Source organism: Rutilus rutilus (genome assembly GCF_951802725.1).
Source record: "Rutilus rutilus genome assembly, chromosome: 3".
In the NCBI taxonomy this organism is placed as follows: domain Eukaryota; kingdom Metazoa; phylum Chordata; class Actinopteri; order Cypriniformes; family Leuciscidae; genus Rutilus; species Rutilus rutilus.
In genome coordinates this window covers 50,855,829-50,878,170 of record NC_140211.1, presented here as the reverse complement: position 1 = coordinate 50,878,170, position 22,342 = coordinate 50,855,829, and the positions used below count along the sequence as shown (strand labels likewise).

Below are 22,342 nucleotides of genomic sequence, written 5' to 3'. Positions count from 1 at the left end.
AATATCATAAATATGCTAAATAATGATACAAACAAAAATTGTAGATAGAGTAAACTGCGTGTCAGCAACCCAAATATCAACTGTTTTCACGGCTAAGATTTTTTTGACTAGGGTTTCCTGAGAGAAAAGCCTACGTTTAAAAGAAATGGCATAAACAAAATAACCACGTAAAAAGCAGCGTCTAATAAGTATGTTTTGTACATTTTATTGGGAGAACAGTAATGAAGTTGGGAACCTGATACCGCGCTTTGTAGCATCCAGTAGAAAGCTGCGCGCGCTCTGCGGGGCGGGAGGAAGCTCGAGCGAACTCGCGACACTGTCACATTTCACTGCCATCCTTCTGTCAAGAAACTTTAAAAACAATTTTAGTTGAGCTTATATTAAATACTCGAATAAGGTGGATGCTGACTCTGGTTGAGTGATTTGAAATGAAGTGCGTCCTTGGGTGTTACGTGCACTTCTGTGCAGGGGTTATTATTAGTCTTATTACCTTTCCTTTGGCGCACGGGACTCCGTCGAGGTATAGTCTGTTCCAGGGCAGTGCTTATTCCAGCTCTGTTTCAAGACAACGAAACAAGTAAGTAACCCTTCTGTTCTCGAGCTGGCATTGGGGGGAAAACTCCGGGGTTTAGTTATCTCAATGAAATGTTTTGAGAATAAATATAGGCCTATGGGATTCAAACTTTAAAACAGGATAGTCATGCAACTGAACTTGATTGTAAATGTCAGCATATTTATGCAAAAATATGCCATTAATTAATAAATGCAGGAACAAATGAGTACAGTATTACCATTTTTTAACTAGCAAGATTAACGAACTAGAAATAGCATGCCTCTGGAGAACTAGTAAGAAACTTGATACAGTTTCGTAATTAATGTGAAACTGCAGGACAAATGACTATAGCGCTACATTAACATTTTAACCTGTTAACGAATAGCTTACACAAGATTGTTTAAGTCATCAACAGGTAATAGCAGACCTTTAATTTGGGTAAACTGTTAATAATTAGTTTATTTCCTATATAGAACTACTAGCTATGGATAATTTCTAAACGAGTTGGTTTTTCCCCTTCTGAACTTCATCCTTATTTGTCGGCCTATCTATTTTCCCCTCACATTATTATTATGCTACTATATGCCCCACTTAAAAAGAAGACATGTAGGTCCTTTTCTCACTGAATCCCTAGTCTTAGAGACTGCTCTGTAACATTTCGAGTCATCAGCCATAACCTTAAATGCCAAAAAAAATGGTAACCTATGCAGTGATTTATTGATTTAAGGGGAGACCTGGTATAGTTGTAACATGGGGAGAGTTGTAACACAGGATTACTCACTTCCTCACAGATCCCATATGAATGCTTGTCAATGCTATAAATAGGAACGTATGCAGATTTTATAAAGAAAATATATATATTTTGAGTTAAGAATGTACATTTTTTGACCAACACTATATTTTGTTTACTTAAACTTTTGCAGATAAAATAATTGAACTTATATTAGATTAAATAGTAGTTTATCAGGCAAAATATGAAGCATTTTAACCTGCTAATTTCCAACCATTATGCTAATATGGCTAGCTAGACACTAGCTGACAGGGGTGGGGTGGGGTGTAACACATCTTTAAAAAAGTGTTACAACCACCCCCTTATATATAAAACTAAAAACAGTTTCTTATATAAATAATTGTACAGAATGCCAAGTCAGTGGAAAAGAAAGCTAGATAGAGGTGTGCCTGCCAGTATTATTAAAAACAAAACTGATGAGGTTTCAAAGAAGGGCAGGTCAGTCAGATCAGTTGCAAAGACAAAGTTGAGGATTCTGAGACCTTGGACAACAAAAACTTTTGTGTTATCTATGGAAGTGTGGGTAAATGTGCCTTATGCAGTCTCTGGGCCCACCAAGCCTACACTTCAGGGTTAACAACATTCATTTTTCACCATTGATTGAGAATATTCACAGTCACACACTGACACACAAACTCAAAACACTTTTTAGTCGAGCCGAGTGTTCATTACGCATACAGTAAATACTGTTAAGGAAGTTTGTTCTAGTTGACTAAATTACACACACATGCACACACTCTTGAGTCAAACAGTAAGTGTATTTGAGCTGTGATCAATCACAGAAAGAAAGGCATACTTTTGGATTGTTTCACTAAACCTGTTTTTGAAGGATGTTGCATGGTGTGGCCACTGCTTTTGCTTAATTGTTACTACTTACCCCGATCGTGGGGTAGATTGTAACAAAGGCACACCATAAATGTGATATTCTTGCAGAGGTTTGAATTGGTGATTTGTGGGTATTTTGTATAAAAGTCTGAGCACTCTAGCTCAAAATCTGTGAGTTACAGATGCTGAAGCAAGAAGTGTTATGACCATACCCGGTTTCCCCTATTCCTCACAGACATATGGTTTCTTCTGTCTTGCTTCAATTATGCTTTTCACTTCACTTCTGTTCCAAATAATTAGTAATTTCTTCTAAAGGATTTGGTAATGGGTGCTACCCAGCTAATAAAATATGGTCTAAGAACATTCTGTTAACATTCCCATTAAGCTGTGAAGTTTTTTTTCTGAATGCTATCTGAACCTTCAAAACGCCCAGTTTTTAAAAGGTTTTAAAATCTTTTTTTTTCTTGGTTCTACAAACATTAAATGAGCATTACATTTTATCATTGTGCGAACATTATGGGAATGCTACTTTTGAATGTTCTCTGAATGTTCTGAAACAAGTATGTTCTGCAACATGTTTAAAAAGTTAGACGAATATCCAACTAAAGAAAAAAGTGGAACGATTTAATGTTTTTGCCTTACGTTTTGAGAACATTATTAAAAACCAGATAACTTTGAACAAATGTATTTTCTTGGGTGTACAGTATTTGTTTTGATTGTTCTTTACTCTTTTGCAGAAACTGGTGTGCATTTGTAGTGCATAAAAACGTGACATGCACTGTGCTGGCGGCGAACGAAAACGTCATGGAGCCGCAGCTCTTGCCCTGTCCGCCGCATCATCCTGACTGCACGCAAGGGGTGATGTAAGTGTCTCTGGAGAGCGTGCAGTAGGCGGGGGGTTTGCATAGACACTTTTATTGCTGGAAGTGACCAGAGATCAGATTAGATGAGATCAGAATGGATTGAAGTGGAATTGCTCCTAGTAGAAGAAGCAATGCAGTTAAATTGGACCCATCGACTGGCAGGTCATTACTGTTTTATCTGTATCCAAATTATTTATGACCGCTGAAGTGCTAGGGGGCTTGTGTACATTTTCCTGAGAACTTTTAAGAAATGTTGCAATTAGAATGTCCCGCATGTTCATGCACATCTTGCTTTTAAAGCTGCACTCCAGATGTGTGTCACTGTTGGAGTAAATCATAATAAATTATGTACGTAATTCTGCACTTTGTTTATGTTTGCATGGCTCATGAAAAAAAGGAATGCCTCCTTTTGCGGACAGAGTGGTTAGACAGCGAATTAGTAAGATTTTTCAAATCTCACCAGACTAATGTTGTCACTTTGCTCTCTCTGAAACATGCAGCACACATTCAGGAGATGTGCTGCTAAGTGGTCGGTCGTAGTATAGTAGTATAACTTGTGGTAGACAAATGTCAATTGTGAATTTTTTCATGAAAGGTATTTTTGTAAAGGTATTCGAGGTGTAAGGAAAATGTCATTACTTGATCATTACACCATAAGGCAGGACATTTCTTGAAAATGGTAGAAAGGTTTTTCAAAACAATATGAAACCAAGATGACCCTTGTGAAGAAGTACTACTTAGCACACTTTTAAAAAGAGCACTTATTAAGGAAATAATATACTTTAAAGCAATATACATAAGTGTGCACTGAATGTTATGTTTTCAGACACTTAATTGCATGTTAATAGAAATTAAATGAAAATATATGATAGTTTAAATTTATATTAATGCCATTAGCTGAACTTTAGAGTGTTTTTGACCCGCTTAAGAACATCTTTATGTACTTTCATAATTGCTTCTATTGTAGTTTTAAAGTGTATTGCCAAATGTACTGACAAGCATTTATGATGAACAGAAATATACGTAATATGTCATTTCTATTGAAACTGGTATGTTAGTAAATTTAAAATGTATTAACTTTAAATGTAATATCAAATAACACACTACAGTTAAAATTATAATCAAGAACTTTACATGTGCTTTAGTATGTTAGTCAACAGTGCAATTTACTTCTTTAAAGGGGACATATCATGAAATCTGACTTTTTCCATGTTTAAGTGCTATAACCGGGTCCCCGGTGCATCTACCAACCCTGAAAACATGAAAAGTTACAACCCAGTAACTTTGTTTTGGTAAGCCTTTCTCTGCAAGCATGTAAAAAAATAAGCCGATCAGATTTCGCTCCCCTTCTGACGTGGAAGGGGATCATCATCTTATAATTCTGCACGTTTCCACGCACGGTGCCGCCATTTGGTTTCGCAAGCGACAGTGTAACCAGATCTAACGCAATGGCATGCAAAGTCAACTTACAGTCATAAAACCAACTGTAAAGTGTTCATGTAGGTGCCAGATATGATGCACACTATTAGATTTTTGATATTTAATAAAATAAACTGTCAAATCATGTGTAGGCCTACATATTGCTATTTTTTTCAGTGCCATATGAGCTCATATTTATTTTTATATCAACTATCTAAAAAGTGTGCATCATGTCTGGCACCTACATGAACACTTTACAGTTGGTTGTATATGACTGTAAGTCATTCTCTTCAAATGCTATTGAAGTTAGAAACGTGTGTACCAATGTCATGTGTAACTTTAGAGACGTGTCAGGCGAACTTAGCGTGAAACTTTGCGCGTTACATTCATATTCTGGTCCATCTGCTTGCCTGTAGCCTATATCCTACATCCCCAATAAGGTGGGAGTTTGATCTTTTATATCACTGTATTTTGTCCATTGAGTTACTTTGAGTGTCCTGAGACCGCAGGGGAATCCTGGAGAGTGATGTATTGAGGGAATCCCCAGTTCTGCAGCACAGCTCCGCAATATAAAGTTAAGAAAACTAAACAACCGAGAGAAATATATGTCTACTACCTCAGATTTAACGTTTGATCTGTACATCAGCATCGGGGAATAACATAATCTGTGCAAAACTTACATGTACAAAAGTAACACAGCTATCAGCTTTTCTATATTATAATCATCACAATTCATCGCCCTTATAATAATCACAAATAGCCTACTGCTTGCTCCATTTCTGTAATTCAACGAATGAATGAGTCTCTCACCCGCTGCTCTATAGTTTTCTTCATCAACAGCCGCTTGCACCCTCTGCTGGTGAGGCCGACTAACAGCTATGGAGATCATCAATCGGCAATCTACTGATATTCCTGCCGTTCCCGGATGTCAAATGTTGAATTTTCTGTCAAATTTGAACCACTGAATTTGTGGAAGCGAGTTTGTAAAACGAAATAAAATGGACCAAAAATTGTCGGTCGAATATTATAGGTTGTATTTTTAAACAGAATGAACATTTTGGAAGTGAAATCTGAAAGGTGAATATGGATTATTGAATTTTTAATAATGAAAACGTGTGTGAAATGTTTCGAATTGAAATATTCACAGCTTAAATATACAACCATGTTGAATTTCAGCCCATAAAAATGCAAGCCCTGAAAATACAATGCATTAAAATGCAAGCAGGGTTAATGCAATGCATATTTTTTCGAGTAGTGCAATTCAACAAGCTTTTTTGTTTCAAAAACATTTGTCATTATTTTACTTCCATAGAAGTGCACATTCAATATAATTAAGTACACTTCTTTTTCACAATAAGAATACAAAAAGTGCATTTCTTAAAACTTGAAACATGTGTAACTAGATTTTTTTTAAAGATTATTTTCTCAACCTGGACACTTATGTCAATTTATGGCATGACTTTAGGATACCACTAGTGTCCCTCAATGTGGTATGTTGAAAATAAGGAGCAAAAGGTGCCCAGTTGGTATATGTTCAAAGTGTGCATCTGTGAATGCTTTTTGCCTAATGTTCCCCACAACCCTTGTGCGGTGGGAGAGATTTTTTTAATGTTAATGTGGTTACAGAAAAGTCAGGCCAAAACAGTGTATTGTATTACAGGTACCTGTGAGGTGCATACTTTTAGTTCATAGTTCAAATTGAATCGTATATCTGCTTTTAACATCACAATTCATAACTGTCTTTCTAGGTATCATACTCCCCTGAGACCCATGTACAAAATAGGCTACAAACAAGTGACTGAACTGGAATGGAGGTGTTGCCCAGGATATCAAGGTCATGACTGTACAGAGCTGAAAGTTACCCCAGAGAAACCCAAAGTTGTTGAGGAGCCACGTCCAGATGCTCCTTCCGACAACAGTCAACAACAAAGTGTACTGGGTACGTATTTTTAATTACTTTGGATTTGGAAAAAAATGAAATGAGCAATATCTAAAGCTGCAGTCCATAACTTTTGGCACTGTAGCGGTTAATAAACAGAACTGCATGCATCTTGCGGAAGAACATTGTAGCCCGAGCTACTTCTCTCTGTTTATTTCTATGACGAGTCACACAGGTACTGGGCTACTCCACAGTGGGACGACCCGTCCCAGTCTAAAATAGTCCCAATATTTATGTTATATTCTGTTTATTAACCGCATAAGACATGTAGATTAAAGCTGCAGTCCGTTTATAAACACTTGTTATAGGTGTACCGTTTTGATTCAGGATAAGACAAAAACACGGTTTGGAATATGGATTCATGATGTACTCGCTTATATAAATTTAGTAAATGTTTTATACAAAAAAAAGTTACGGACTGCAGCTTTAATCCACATTAGTACACTCATAAAAAGTAATTCAGGTGACCAATTACCACAACTTCAATTAATCCATGGTTTCAAGCAATTTAATTGGACCTTTTTAGTTTTTTTAAACTAAACGTTATTTTGATGAGTTCTGTTGACATAATAATGTTGATTATTACATAGGTTTGGGTATCATTTGAATAATAATGATTTCGATCCTGCTTATCGATTCCTATTGTTATTGATTATAATTTCGATTCCATTAAGGTAAAAAATTACTTGGAAATCATTCACATTTATTCTAAGTCTTACTGCAATACATTTCATTGTTGCTGAATACCATGAACAAAAATCAACAGGCTAAATAACACTTACACAAGGAACTTTTGCCTGGTTTAAAAATACAATAGCAAAAACAACTAGCCTAACTAATATGATTTTTTAAGCATTAATAAAGACAAGTAAACACTCAGTTATTAAAAAAGAACAAATAAATTAGCAATCGCACAAATAAATACATCTAAACAAAGATATGATTGAAATGAACAGTGTTTTTAAGATTTTCAGGTATTTTAGATACATAAAATGTAAACTAACACTGCACTACATAAATAAAATATACATTAACGTTATTATAGAGACGGCAGGAGGAATATTAGGCTACTGTCACTTTAAGAGCTGCACGGCTCCAATATACTGTTATGCGTTTTCTTTGTCAACTGTTTACGTTCATTAAAGACATAACGGACTGTGTTTCCGAGAATATTTTGACATATTTTTGTGTGTATTTGTCCGTTCAAGTGCAAAAAGACGCGGAAGAGAACTCAGTTCCGTATCGCGCACTATTCAGTATGAGAGGCGGCTTTCCGCCCAGCAAAGAAAACAGCACACAAGTCTTCTTGCGCTAGAATGGTTTAAAATTCCATTTTCTTTTCCAAATAACTTTTTCTGTGCTGCGCACACATCCAAAGCATGTGCACAGAGAAAGTTATTAACAGCGTGCGGGTGGTCTTGTGGGAGGAAGCGCAATCTCACATGTTTTTGAACATGGACTGCTTGGTCCATGCTTGGATGCAACTAAACTTTCGCTTGTGATTAGAAGAAAAAAAAACTGTCTATATAATGGCATATCTACACTACCAGCGCACTCGTTCATAATACAACATGATTGACAAAAAAGGACAGTGAGATATATCTAACTGTAGAACCACAGAACAACACGTCACAACAGTCTGAGGACAGCAGTGCCAGGGCAGCAGCATAAGACCCAAAGTAAGGCTGGCGCTGACGATCACGTATCCCTCCCCAACCACTAACCCAACCCTTCACTATAACTATAAGCTCTACCTTAACAAATGCCCGAATCTCGTGGCTTAGCTTAAGTATCGTGATAATATTGTATCATGGGGCCTCAGGTGATTTCCACCCCTAATAAGTGCATGCAATTTTGGTTTGTTCTAGGACCAGAAGTGTTCTCTGAGGCACATCCATGGTCTCGACCTGGGAGGAATGAGCATCACAACACTCAACTGGGAGGTTATGGAGATCGCCAACAGGAGAGTCACAGAGTTCAGGTATTAGAAGAAGAGGTGGAGCGTCTTTCTCAGACAGTACTAGACCTGCAAGCTATGACGTCAGCCAATGCAAACTTACGGTTAGATTTACAGGAAGATGTTACCAAATTCATTCTAAACACGTTGGGGAATTTGCAACAGCCACAGGGTGTCAAGGCGGGTGAAATTGAGACCATTGTGTTGCCATCAGACCTCCGTTTATCATCAGATACTGATGAACTGCAAAACCATATTACCCAGCTCTCCAACACAATCAGTTCCAATACTGATAGTATCCAAGATCTGCAGATTAGGATCCAAAATATTGATGGACAGATGCACCGACTAACAGAATCAGCCAGTACTGGACCACTTCAACCCTCCTCAACCGCTGCAACCAATGAGTGTCCATGTCAGGCATACATCAATGAGAAGCTTTCTGCCCTTCGTGAGGAGCTTCTTCAAGGAATGGACATCAAAATAGCAGACATGAAGAATGCATGTGACTACAAAGTGCTGTCTGTTCAGGAGCAGTGTGAGGAACAAGAAACCTCTTACTTGAGCTTGGCCGAGCTCCTTGATTCTAAAGAGACTGAACTCCGCAAAGAGATCCAAGACTTGCGTCTCCAACTTCCCATTGGAAAAGACCCAGGGGTGGACAATCATGAGGTCCAGAATCTCAAGGACACCCAGCAGATATTGAAAGATGCCATTAGGCAACAGAATGCCACCCTTGCACAGATTGATGCACAAGGGCATATTCTGGAGGCAAGGGTTAGTCTTGCGGAAAAGAGTGCAGAGGTACATTGCCTCTATCTTGAGGAGAAACTAAGAAGGGAAAGACTTAAGGAAAATGAAGATCAAAGCATAGCCTTGGAAGAGAAAATAAATGCTGTTCAACATGAAAACATCACTTCACAGCTACTGACCACAGTTTTAGGTCATGATCAACGCCTAGATGCCTTGGAGAAGCATACACAGCAACTGCAGGACAAGGTTGGCTCTCTTGCACAGCAAATTAAGACCGAGATCTCTGTACCAGACCTCAATCAATCCATAACTTTTGAAATTCTGCTGCATCGGGTGGAAAATCTAGACGTGGATTTTGGGCGAAGCCAAGAGCAAGTGAGGACAATGAATGGCTTGCTTAATGGTCTTGATGGACGGGTGGCTGGCATTGAAGGCATTTGCGGACGGTTTGAGCCAATGTCTGATAGTCTCAAACGAATTAAAGACGGACTGAACAAACACGTTACCGGCTTGTGGACTTGCGTCCGTCAACTGAACAATACAGTTCTAACACATACAAGAGACATCAATGTGTTTAAAGTAAATTCACACCTTTCAAAAGACAGGCAGGATGGGATCACTAATTCACCTACAGGTAAGCAATGCTCCTCTTGGGACAACATTTATATTTATACATTTGGCAGATGATTTTGTCGAAAGTGACTTACATTGCATTCAAGGTACACATTTGATCAGCTCTTGCTTTCCCTGGGAATTGAACCCATGACCTTGACATTGCTAGCGCCATGCTCTGCTTAATGAGCTCCAGGAAGAAAATTACAAAATTGTAATTTTGCAGTCTAGTTTATCCAAAGAAGCAGTGCAGTATTTGCATGGGCAATCGTACTTGAAGGACTTGGAGTTTAAGGAGCCTATTTCTATTGGAAAATTGATGGAGGGTGTTTATTTAAAATGAGACAAAGACATCAGTAGAGAATTGAGATTGTCCTTCTCCACCATAATATTTAAGACCGAAGGGCTGAACAACTAGTTTACATGATCAATTCAACAGAAATTGAAATGGACAGTACAAAAAGCCACACAAAGCACATTTTTGGAAACACAACTAACAAAAGATTGTAAATCCTAAAACTATAAGTCTTCAATCATGAAGAAAAGCAAAGACGGTGGTGAGATGCAACAGACAGACACAGCAGTGTCAAGTCGGAAGTCACTCCTACTTGTGTGATCAAGTCAAAGGTTAAGGAAGTATTAGAAATTGATGTGAACCCAACTATTTTTTTTTTGTTTAAATGAAGAGAGGACTGTTTTTGTTTTTATGTACCATTTTCCATCATCTATCTACGCCATATTCCTAATCCTTAATGTTAGTACTCACTTTTTCAGGTAAATCTTTCTAACATTATTCAAGAAAACCTGTCTATATGCATCTGATTTTCTTGCATTAAACTTGCTTGTTGATGCATTGGCAACAAATTATAACTTAAAAAAAAAAAAAAAAACTTTTTATAGCATTTTAACTGTCCCTTAATTATAAATATTAATTTGGTCTTTCAGAGCTGTGGTGCAGTGCATTGTATATTTGCTCTTGACATGCTACAGCCAAAATCTGATTTGACTCAATAAATAAATCATAGTAAATTAGTGTAAAATTTCCAGATTTACTTTTTCGGTAACTACACCACATCTGTTGTTCACGCAAACAACAGCATTCAGTCTTTTTGCTGTTAAGATCTCATTCACACATAATCAGCACCAAAATATCAGTAAACTGTGTTGTCAATCATTGGAAATGATCTTTAAACACACTGCGCCCTTTTCTTCATCTGCACAAATGAGAAGCACTTTTGTTTCACTATCTGTCCAATTTGACAACTTTTGTTGACTTTCGCTTGACAGATGTTACTGTAAAGAGCGTGCAGTAGTCACATCATATCCATCAGATCTTTATGATTGGCCAAAGCAGACTTCTTATACACCAACGCATCCTGACCTCGGACTTGCTCATACTGGTAATCTTGTGTTTTGTTCACACATAGCATCAAAACAGTAATTTACTAGTAAAGTTAAAACTTCTCATCACTGAATTATCTAATAAAGAGGCAAAAAGTCTATAATGTCATAACACTATATGTGGCCAGTTGCATAAACTGCTTGGACTAGTCTTACCAGTTAGTCATGTATTTTTTTTATTTATTTTTTTATTAAGACTTGTCATAATTTATGAAACTGATCTAGATCAATAGATTGATCTATTTTGATTTCCCCTTGGATAACAGCTAGTTGTTCAGACTAGTTCTTAAGACAAAAAAGTAGCTATATGTTGATGCAACTGGCCCCTGGTTTGTTTTTGTCAGTACTACTAGTCAAAACTATATATCTCGCTGGTCTGCTTTTGGTCTTTGGAAGCTTCTGCTGTTTGAACTCCACACTACAAATGTAGGCTAAAGTGTACATAAGGTAGTGTTTTAGAGGGATTTCCTTTAAATGCAGAAGAATGTTTATGTATTGTGAGCAGGTAACTCCCAGGGGAAGTAGTATTTCCCCTTTACGTTTTAATTGTACACACATGTTTCAACTGGACAGGCTTCAGAGCAATGTCTGGACTTTTATGGGATTATATTGTGTGTCTGTGCTTGTGTGAGCATGAATGTGGGCATCTGCTTCTCATTTGGTGATTTTGTGTTCGTAATTTACAAGATGTTCTGGACACATTATCTTGCAGTTTTACCTAGAAGCATTCAGAATAATGTAGAAAAATCCAGTGGCATAAGACATGGCCACTAAGTGATTTTTTAAACTTAGCTTTGTTTGAAGTAAATCCAAAGGACAAACCCAAGTGCTCTATAAAGAAATCCAATGCATCATGTGCCTGAATATAAGGCAATTTGTAGTACACTGTTACTAAAAAAAAAACAAAAAAAACTTTTTTTAAGTGGATCAAATTCATTCAGTCCCTGTTGAGTGAATAATATTGTCTGCTGCTACAACTAAAACATTTCTTATTATCTTATGTTTAATTATGGAACAGACCCTACATTTTATCCTGTGTGAGCAGCTGTACTAGTTATAGTAATGCACTCTTCCTTTTCAGTCACTTATTCTTCTTGACCTTTGACATTTGACCTGTGAGATGGTAGTTTCCTTTCAGCATCTCTCAAAGCTCACACATGTATTTATATAGATTTATTCTGGAGGTCTATTTGTGGGACTCCATTCTGGGAGAGTGGACGTTGATATAACCACTGCATCATTTGGTGTCCCATAATTTAAAAAAAAATCTCTCTCTCTCTCTCTCTCTCTCTCTCTCTCTCTCTCTCTCTCTCTCTCTCTCTCTCTCTCTCTCTCTCTCTCTCTCTCTCTCTCTCTCTCTCTCTCTCTCTCTCTCTCTCTCTTTCTTTCTCTCTTTCTCTCTCTCTCTTTCTCTGGGTCAATTGGCCAATATAAGATCTGAGAGATTGATTAAAAGTGGAGGATGTTTGTGAGTCACTGCCACAGTCACTGAAAGCTTTTGTCAGTGACAGTGATGCGCTCGGTCAGTGGGAGGATGGGTGTGAATATGGTTTCCCAAACCTTGACGTTTCTCTAACAGTGGAAGAGGGCCTTGGCATAGAGAATAGTTTTCTTTCATTTTCAAATGTACAGCTGGGTTCATTTGAAGAGTTGGACAAGAAAAAAATGTATATTCTGTGTGTGAAACTAATCCATCTGAGATCTTTGGAGGGAATGAAATCATCAAGGTGGTTTGATGTTTTTGGCCCAGATCAGTCCGTGAAAGGCTGTTGGAGATCTTTGTATAAGTTACCAATTGATAAACGAACAGGAGATCTCCAGTGGAGAATAATACATGGGGCGATAGCCACCAACAAACATGTAGCACATTTAGACCCCAGTCAAGGGGTGGAATGTCCATTCTGTACCCAAGATGAAACTTTGGCTCATTTGTTTTGTGGATGTTGTAGGTTAGGAGAGTTGTTTCATTTATTAGAACAGTGGTGCTTGATTTGGGGTGAATGTTTTTCTTTTTCTTTGTTTATTTTTGGACCAAAATATTCTGTAAAGAAGAAACAAAAACATGTTTTGATGAATTGTGTGTTTGGAGTGGCTAAACTTTCCATATGGCTTTCCAGGAAACACATGATTCAGAAAGAAGGGTCAAAAGAAGTGGTTGGGATGTTTTTAGGATTATTAGCATCTCGCCTTAGAATTGAATATGCTTTTTATAAGTTGACAAATAATTTACAGTGTTTTGTCGAAAAGTGGTCTGTTGCAAATGTTCTTTGTGAAGTTGGTGATGATGGAGAGATGGTTTTATCTTTTTAATAACACAAAGTGTGTGTAAGATTGTTGTAATAATGTTGATGTTTTTAGAATGTTAAATTAGGAATTAAAGGATACTTTTCAATCTCTTTCTCTTTCTCTTCTCTCTCTCTCTCTCTCTCTCTCTCTCTCTCTCTCTCTCTCTCTCTCTCTCTCTCTCTCTCTCTCTCTCTCTCTCTCTCTCTCTCTCTCTCTCTCTCTCTCTCTCTTAAAATTGCCTTCATGTTTTAATTGCCTCCGAATGTTGTTTTAGAACATTACAAGTTGCCGAGAAATTCCAGTGAGGCAAAGAAACAACAGAACTATATAAAGGCTATTCACATGAGCATGTTTCAATTAAAGGATTTATACTTTCATTAATTTGATACTTTACTCCACATAGGAAGAACAGACATGCCAACTAGTTACTAACCTGATGCAGACACAGCTGAAGCGGATTGATATTTTTATTAGGTTTACGTAAGGTAACGTAAAAATAAGTGGGCAGTCTAAAAATCTGCCCCAATGGCTCTCAATTAGAGCGTGCTGCAGTTCCATTTTTCACCACAGATTTACATTGGATAAAAGTGGGGCGCTGTAGAGCTGGGGAGGGCTGTCCCACTCAGTATCATAATACATCCATGCAGAAGTCATGTGTTATATTTTAACATATCCTGCTCACTTTATGACTTAAAATAGTCTAGAAAATCCCAAAAATATATATTTCAGAATGCTGAACACATTTAAAATGTATTATTGATTCAGTTTATATGGAGGTCTTTGCTTTGGGTGAATATTTTGGTGAGGCACTGCCCCAAGTGCCCTTACATATGGGACATTTACATTTAATCATTTAGCAGACACTTTTATCCAAAGCAACTTATAAATGAGGAGAACAATAGAAGCAATCAAACCAGCAACAATTGCAACAATATGGAAGTGCTGTGTGACTAGTTCCAGTTAGTCTACCACAGAGTGTTTTTTAAAATAGATATAAAGAATAGTAAGTGTTCGTATTAATGGGTCAAGTGTTGATGAAAAAGATGCGTCTTCAGTCGTTTCTTGAAAATGGTTAAAGACTCAGCAGCTCAGAGTTTAGTTCGGCAGGTCATTACATCTGCATGAAACAGTCCATCTCAAGGGATTTTGTGCCTTTTTGGGTTGGCACCACAAGTCGACCTTCACTTGCATAACGCAAGCTTCTGGAGGGTGCATAGGTCTGAAGTAGTGAGTTTAGGTATAGGGGTGCAGAGCCAGTGGTTGTTCTGTAGGCTAACACCAGTGCCTTGAATTTGAAGCAGCCGGCAATTGGCAACCAGTGCAATTTTATGAGAAGAGGTGTGCCGTGCACTCTCTTCGGCTTTCTTATATTTTCTTTGAGGGTTATGTTTAGGGGTGTTGTTAGGGAACAGAAAATATGATTAGCTCAGTATAAAAACCATTACACATATGGAAAATCCTTGAAATAAAAGTACCAACGTGTGTGTGTTTCAGCACAGAGGGTTTTTTTGTGTATCACTGTGTATTGTTCACTGCTATGAAGTTGATGTGTCAGAGATCTGTCACTGGATGAGATCATGTGAACAAGCGGGTGTGACATGTAAAGCTGCTCCCTCTCTATTTCTCTCATTGTTAGGGAGAGACTAACTGGAAGTAGTGTATAGCTTTACACTGCAACTTGTTGGAAACAACATGGGAGAGTTACATTAAAATTACTTTATTTAAATCACACTGCTTTACGTACAAGCAAGCTACTTCAAGGCAGCGCTTCAGTGGTTCAATAAAGCTTACCTTCCAAAGTAGCTTTCCACATGAGCTGTAAAATAACCAAAAATTACAACAGGAATAACATTTGAGTTGCAGCATTCGTACCAATTTAATTCATAGTAATTCACAGTATCAGTGCAGCAACTCCCAAAATGTCTTGTCAATGTCATATAAATTTTTGTTCACTGTTAACCAGTTAGCTCTCAGCTGAACTTATTTCAGGGCTTCTAACAATGCGGTCTAGTGGCCGAACGTTGATACTATTAGTTCATTCTTAGCCAAAAGATATGTTGTTTCATATGTTTCCATTCTTATGTTGATTGTTGCCCCAGCACCTTATCTTTAGAAAAGTTTCTTATTAGAAAAAAAAAAGACCCTTTTTTTTAAAACTGTGCCCTTCAGGACTTTTCTACGTTAAACACCTGTGTGCATAAAGGTACACAAGCAGTAGCTGAAGAGACCTTAACTAGACACAATGAGCACAATGTTGGACTAATTACGGGTTTTTGAACATAAAGTATTTGGTGGGAAATACACAAAAAAACACCTGGACTCTGAGGCAGTTACTCCAAAGTACCTTTAAGGGAAATCAGTTTACTTAACAGCTATCTTGGTAACACCTCCACCAGCTGTTTTTAAAGTGGGCTAAATAACAGACATACAGCCCCTATCTTCTTAAATGGGGAAAGACATAAATCTCCAAAACTATTTGTCAGAAATTCAGTAGGGCCTTTCGAAACAGTGGTGTCATTTTTGTTTCTTTCACTCAGATCAAATATTAATAATAATGAGCAGTCCTCACCACCATACAAACCATCATATACGTTGACATTTATAATTATTTTATTATTAAGATTACACAGAACTTTTTAAGTTTATGAAGATGTAAAACTTTTTTTAAATGGGTAGAAGCATTTTTGATTTGATATATGACAGTCACACCTGCTTTACTTGTTATTCTGTCCTCTCATAAGCATTCTTCTACCTTTCTCCAGGTGTTCATAAGGATTTTCTTTAAAAAAAAAAATTCAGAATGAGACAAAATTTGCCGTACATCTTCAGGTTTCAAGTTTTGTTATGTTCAGTCTTGTTAAGATACAGTATAGAATCAAATAGTCAAAATAGGCCACACCTTTTCACCAATGCATTGTAATTCTTTCTCAGACAATTCTGGGGCCCAATTTATTTGAGCTGTTTTTAAGGTTGCACTTTATTTTACATACTTGCAGTGTTCTTATCTAAGAAAGTACTGGGTGATATAAGGTAACTACATGGGTTAAGATTATGTTCAGGGATAGGTTCAGGATTAGTACCTAGTTATTACTCAGTTACTGTAATTGCTATAATTAGTACATAATATGTACATGGGGAACAGGACAGTAAAATAAAGTGCTACCATTTTTAACTACTATGTACTTGCATCAGACATACAATGTACTTATTGTGTTCATGTTGCATTGCAAAACACTTGTGCTTCTATAGAGGTGGGATATGGGTAAGGTTAGATTACGGACAGGTTTAAGGGAGGGTCAACAGAAAAATAATTAATTTAATTACTGAAATTAATTACAGCAGTAATTATATGCAGGTATTTTTTTTCTGATTTGTACTTTATCGATTTTCTCATTTGCAAACAAGAAATTATATAAACAATCATGTACTTGTCATATACATAAATATGCAGGTATTTTTTAAATCAGGGGTCGGCAACCTATTGCTTGTGAGGAGGGGGATAATCATTGGCTTAAGAGGTGTATGCATTTAATATAAAGGTCATTTAACTTGCATATGGACATACATTTTTAGGTAATTCCTCAATCACATAGCCTGTTTTATTTTAGGTGCTATAATACAATTAAAGTGTGAGATTTTAACCTGATCTTACAATCCATTCGCATGAATGAAGGAGCGTGCTTCTGTGATTATTAAATTTAAGATTTCTCTGATGCATTTCTATTGGTTTTTATGCAAATCTTAGCACAGAATTTAACATCAAGTCACTTTTACTTTCCTAGTTAATTTGTGTCTTTACACAGCTGAGATGCATTGAGAATCATTTCGGAGTCAGATTGTTTCACTGAATTAAAAAGAATTCTAAAGAGAACCAGATGTTGATTACACTGGTCTACAGCCAAAATGCTTCTAAAATAAATGTAGTCAAACTGTACTAATTCTGGGTCGCTGAGAACGAAAATGATGCTTAAAATTGTTGATTGGTTTTCGAGATATGCAGTTGGTCAAGGCCTCAAGGGATCTCAATTTAAACCAGAAATGACTAAAATACATCTTTGACTGGATCTAGGAATGATGCAATCTGAATCTAATTGCGTCATTAATTGCATCATGTTATTCCCTGAAGACATGGATGATGCAGACTAAACTAAGCTTACATCACTCTGCTGAACAAATTGCCCTATATCAGCTCTAGAAATCATACAGCAGAGTGCAAAACTCAATTCCTGGAGGGCCACAGCCCTGCTACAACACACATACCTGAAGTTTTCAAATAAGGCTACGTCTACATTAATCCGGATACATTTGAAAACTGAGTTTTCATTTCAAAACGCTCACCGTCCACACTAGCGTTTTCAAGTGTTTTCCAAAGGATTCTCATCCACCCGAAACGTAGGAAAATGCTAAATGGACCGTACAGCGCATGCATAAAACCTTATAAAAGCTCACTGAGATGATACAGACAGAACAAACATCATAAAGTTATCACGCTATTCTTCTGGCAGGATCATTTTATTTAGCAAAATATCTCACCATACATGCGTCCAGGTTGCACTCACTCATCATTATATGTTTGGTCTGAAACGCTGCTGCTCTCATGTTTTGCAGCAGGACAGCAATTGCGAATACATTTCATGTTTGCAGGACTGTGAAATGAAGAGTGTACAATAACATATCTTTAGAGGGAAAGTGAATAGCACATAACAGGAACAAAACGGAACAAAACGGGTATAAACATAGATATCTATTGGTTCAAATCAATATGCGTCACATGACTAAACGTGTCATTGCTTTCAAATACCTCAGTTCAGTCCACACTATGCGAAAACGCCATTTTCAAATGTATCCACTTTGGAGTGCGTTTTTAAAAAGCGTCGTTTTCACGGACAAAAACGCAGTCTCAGTGTGGACGGAAGGCCAAAATGGAGAGAAAAAGATGCGTTTTCAACGAAAATGTATTAGTGTGGACAAGGCCTAAGCCTTAAGGACTTGAGCTGGATCAGGTGTGTTTAATTTATTACTGGGAGACACAAGGGTCTGTGGCTTTACCATTGGAGAAAGCGTAATGGCTAATTTGGATCACATGTGCCTTGAAAACCAATCACATTAAAGCCTGGACGTCATTGAATTTCAGGCAACAGTCAATCACTGGTTTTGGGAGAACACAGAAATGAATGAGAAGTGCCATTAGCTGAATCATACCTGTCATACAATTGTCCGTAACTTCTCTTATAAAAAAAAAAATTCTGTTCTTTTTTTTTTTTTTTTTACCTTGCAGGCTTGCCTCCAAATGGCTTTGCTGTGGCCCTTCAGGAACTGAGTTTTGCACCCCCGTCATACAGTGTCGTGCCCTCTCATTTGTCAGTGTTTGATTTTGTAACGGGACACATTTCTGTTTAGCCAAAGTGAGCAGAGATGTTTCTTACTTGTGTGAAGAGTGCAGATAACTTCAAATGGAGCCCGCCTATGCTTGCAGACTATTGCTGGAGAGTGACAAGAGATGCTCCATTTAATGAATACAAGAGACAGACCAAGAAGTGCAGAGTAGACACTGAATAGGACTAAACTATGTACATAACAGTTTTTTGCCTTTTGTTTGCACAAACAGGACAGGCGACAGGTACTGTCTGCAACATTGAGGTAAAATGTAAAAACTTAAATATACTGGAAACAGTAGCCAGTTTTTTTTTTTTTTTTTTTTTTTTTTGTCATATTTGAATTCAGAACATCAAAGTACATAATAAAAAGCAGACGACTTCTAAAAAATTGTTGTCCAGTCACACCTGTTAACTGTCAGGCATTCTTTATTTCTTCTCATCCATCACTCTTCTACCTCTCTCCAGGTGTTTCTGAAGGTACAGCAGCTGTAAAAGTTTCCATGGAGGGATCTCAACCACTCCCATCACTGTCTGCCGTGGCGTCTGGGGAAGAAGGGCCTCGAGTGACCAAAATCTCATCTCGCACCCCTCAGGGGATCAATGGGAGCGGGACATCCATTACTGGCTATGCAGGAGCACCAGGTAATTGTGTTCAGATATGTGTGTGTTTATGTATTGCAAATGTTTGAGTTCTATTACAAAGCTGTTTACAGTAAACTGCTGTCTCACAGTATTTGTTGTATTGTTCTTGACAGGTTATCCTCCGATTCCTGCTTCTGCCCTCAGTCCTGATTCTGTTTCTGGTATTCAACACTCTATTGTAGCGGAACTCAGTGTTGGGGAATTACTAAATAAATGAAACTAAATGAAATAGCTGCAATTGCCAATTATCAGAGTTTGAGCTTTTTGATACATGGGTAACACTTTACATTAAGGTTTCATTTGTTATCATTTGTTTACTACGTTAGTAAACTAACCAGGAACAATACTTCTGCAGCATCTAAGCTTAGTTAATGCTAATTTCTATTTACTAATACATTTAATTTTAATTAAATGTTGTATCTGTTAACATTAGTTAATTGCACTCGGAAATAACATGACGAGACAATGGACAATTTTAATTTGACTACCTAATATTAACAAAGTCCCATAAATGCTGTAAAAAATATTTACTAATGCATTAACTAACGCTAACAAATAAGACCTTGTTGTGTAGATTGTAAATATAACATTTTGTGCAAACCATTTTTTATTTTTTTTTCTAAAACATTCCTCACAGAAATGGATACATTTGATTCTGGGGAAATAGTTTTATGATATCAATGAGTGATTAAAAAAAAAAGAGTTGAAATGACTTGTTCTGCCAATTTGATTATATTTAAGCCAGCAACTCAACTTAAGTTTTTCAGTTGAAGTGGGTGAACTTTCTTTTCTGTGATCCACTGGTCCTTAAGCTCATGAAATCACCAGATCCAGGGGGATTCCATGTGTGTGGTCAGTTTTCGGGGTGTATATTGGTTATTCAATGCTATCATCCTAAATGAGATTTGTCTTTGTTCTTTTGAAACCAGCCATTGATTTTGAGACAAATAGCTCTAAAATGAATAAAAAAATTACATTTTATTGTCAAATAGTTTTATATAGAAAAATATGTTGATTTTTCTTGCTACATTTTGCAACTTGCAGTGTAGCACTACTGTTAGTAGTGAAGCTAACTGGTAGTTACTTTTTCAATACAGTAGCTTGGCTGTAGTTTAAGTTCTATGAAACTGTGGCTTGCCATAATTTAAAGCAGCTTCCCCAACACTAGATGAACATTCAAAATATGTTGTTATAAAACTGAACAGGATTTTTACAGGATATTTACAATATGCCGTATTTCCATATCTACAGCACAGATTCCACTGAAGACCATTCAAATGGCCACAGGTAACTAAACCTCACATGTATTTTACAGCGCTGTATTGTCACTGAGTGAGGGGAAAGTGAGTGTGTGTGTGTGTGTTTATGCAGGAGAAGGGCGTGTAATGACCTATGTGTCGTTTTCGGCTGGTCTGACACTTGTGCCATTTCCTGGAGAAATCGGTATCATCCGATTCAACAATGTTCTGTTAAATGATGGAAGACACTACGATCCACAAACAGGTACACAGTTTTAAAATCATGCTTTTTTATCATCCATTTGTGGTGTTTGCTATCGCTCTTGTGAATAAAAGCACTTAATTGTTTTGAATGTGCACTTGTAGTAATAAAGTAAATAAAAAAAGTAAATAAAAGTTTAATTTCATGACTATCTTTTTTAACACACTTAAGTACACTCTTAAGAGTGCACTTTGTAATAATGCCAAATTAATAGTTTTATTTAAAAATACATTTAAAATAACTAATAATCTTTTGTTGCGCTTTGAAGTACACTTATTTTGATTTGTTGACTAGCATACTAAAGCACAAGTACTTTATTATAATTTTAACTGTTCATCTAAAGTTAATATATTTGAAATGTACTAAATTGACACTTCCTCATTACAAATGTGTAATTACAAAAATATTTAAACACATGACCTGCAGGTTTTAAAAGAAATGACATGATAAAGTATATTTTAGCTTATCACAAATGCTTGTCAGTGTATACGGGAGACAATAGAAGTAATAATGAAATGACATAAAGATGTACTTAAGTCCTACTTAAGTGGGTTAAAAAGCACTCTAAGGTTCAGCTAGCTGCATGTAATATAAATGTTAACTAACATGCAATTAAGTGAGTGAAAACATTACATTCAATTTACACTTAAATATATTATTTTAAAGCGTATTATTTCTCTAGTACTCTTTTTAAAAGTATGCTACACTTGTGCATACATACATACAGTATGCCTTTGCTGTAATCTGAATCTTTATTTTCACAGGTGTGTTCACTGCACCCATGGACGGACGGTATCTTCTCAGCGCTGTCTTGACTGCTCCAGCAGGAGAAAGAGTCGAGGCCTTTCTCTCAGTAGCCAATCGCAACGTCCAGAAGCTTTACACTGCTGGGACGGGGAGCAGAGGCTCTGAGGACTGTGTCTGTGGTGGGTCGGTCACTGCAAGTCTTGCTCTTCATTTGAAGCGGGGCCAGAGGACGGGACTTGTGCTCACATCAGGAAGGCTGGCGATTTCAGCATCCAGTGAAATTCTGTCTTCGTTCAGCGGAGTTCTGCTTTACCCAACGGTAGCCAAGCGATAGTCGACAGCCAACAGCAAACATTAAAGGGGTCAGGAACTGCATTGTTTTATTGTTTTATAATGTTTCATAATGTTTCATGTGGTACATTTATAATGTTAGTATGAGTTTTACATCAAAAATTGTCATAATTTAGAAATAAAGGTATTTTAACTACCCTGATTTCAGCCTCTGGTTTGAACGTTCTGTTTGAAGGGGCGTGTCTGAGAGACTTCAGTGTAAACGCCCACTGCTGTGATTGGCTAACAGCTTGTATATGAAATAAGTATTACAAGTGGAACTCTCTCGAAAACTTTTAGCACGCTTTTACTATTACAGCTCTCAAGGTTAACTAATCGTATAAAAT

The 22,342-nt window shown here is 37.0% G+C and overlaps 1 protein-coding gene across 1 annotated transcript; it reads left to right on the top strand.

The window, feature by feature from the left end:
- The first annotated feature begins 290 nt into the window (after nt 1-290).
- On the top strand, nt 291-22,157 carry emilin2b (elastin microfibril interfacer 2b). The gene is made up of 9 exons (XM_084405237.1): nt 291-577; nt 2,906-3,031; nt 6,199-6,389; nt 8,258-9,733; nt 19,242-19,418; nt 19,532-19,579; nt 20,670-20,705; nt 20,790-20,921; nt 21,683-22,157. Exons 1-9 carry the CDS (start codon nt 429-431, stop codon nt 21,997-21,999), a joined length of 2,652 nt encoding a protein of 883 aa, XP_084261363.1. The 5' UTR covers nt 291-428; the 3' UTR covers nt 22,000-22,157.
- Nucleotides 22,158-22,342: the final 185 nt, after the last annotated feature.

Coding starts and splice junctions, on each gene's coding strand:
- emilin2b (XM_084405237.1), top strand. CDS start 429: ATGAAGTGCGTCCTTGGGTGTTACGTGCACTTCTGTGCAGGGGTTATT. Junction 19,419..19,531: donor TGGCTATGCAGGAGCACCAG/GTAATTGTGTTC, acceptor TGTTCTTGACAG/GTTATCCTCCGATTCCTGCT. Junction 20,922..21,682: donor ACACTACGATCCACAAACAG/GTACACAGTTTT, acceptor TTATTTTCACAG/GTGTGTTCACTGCACCCATG.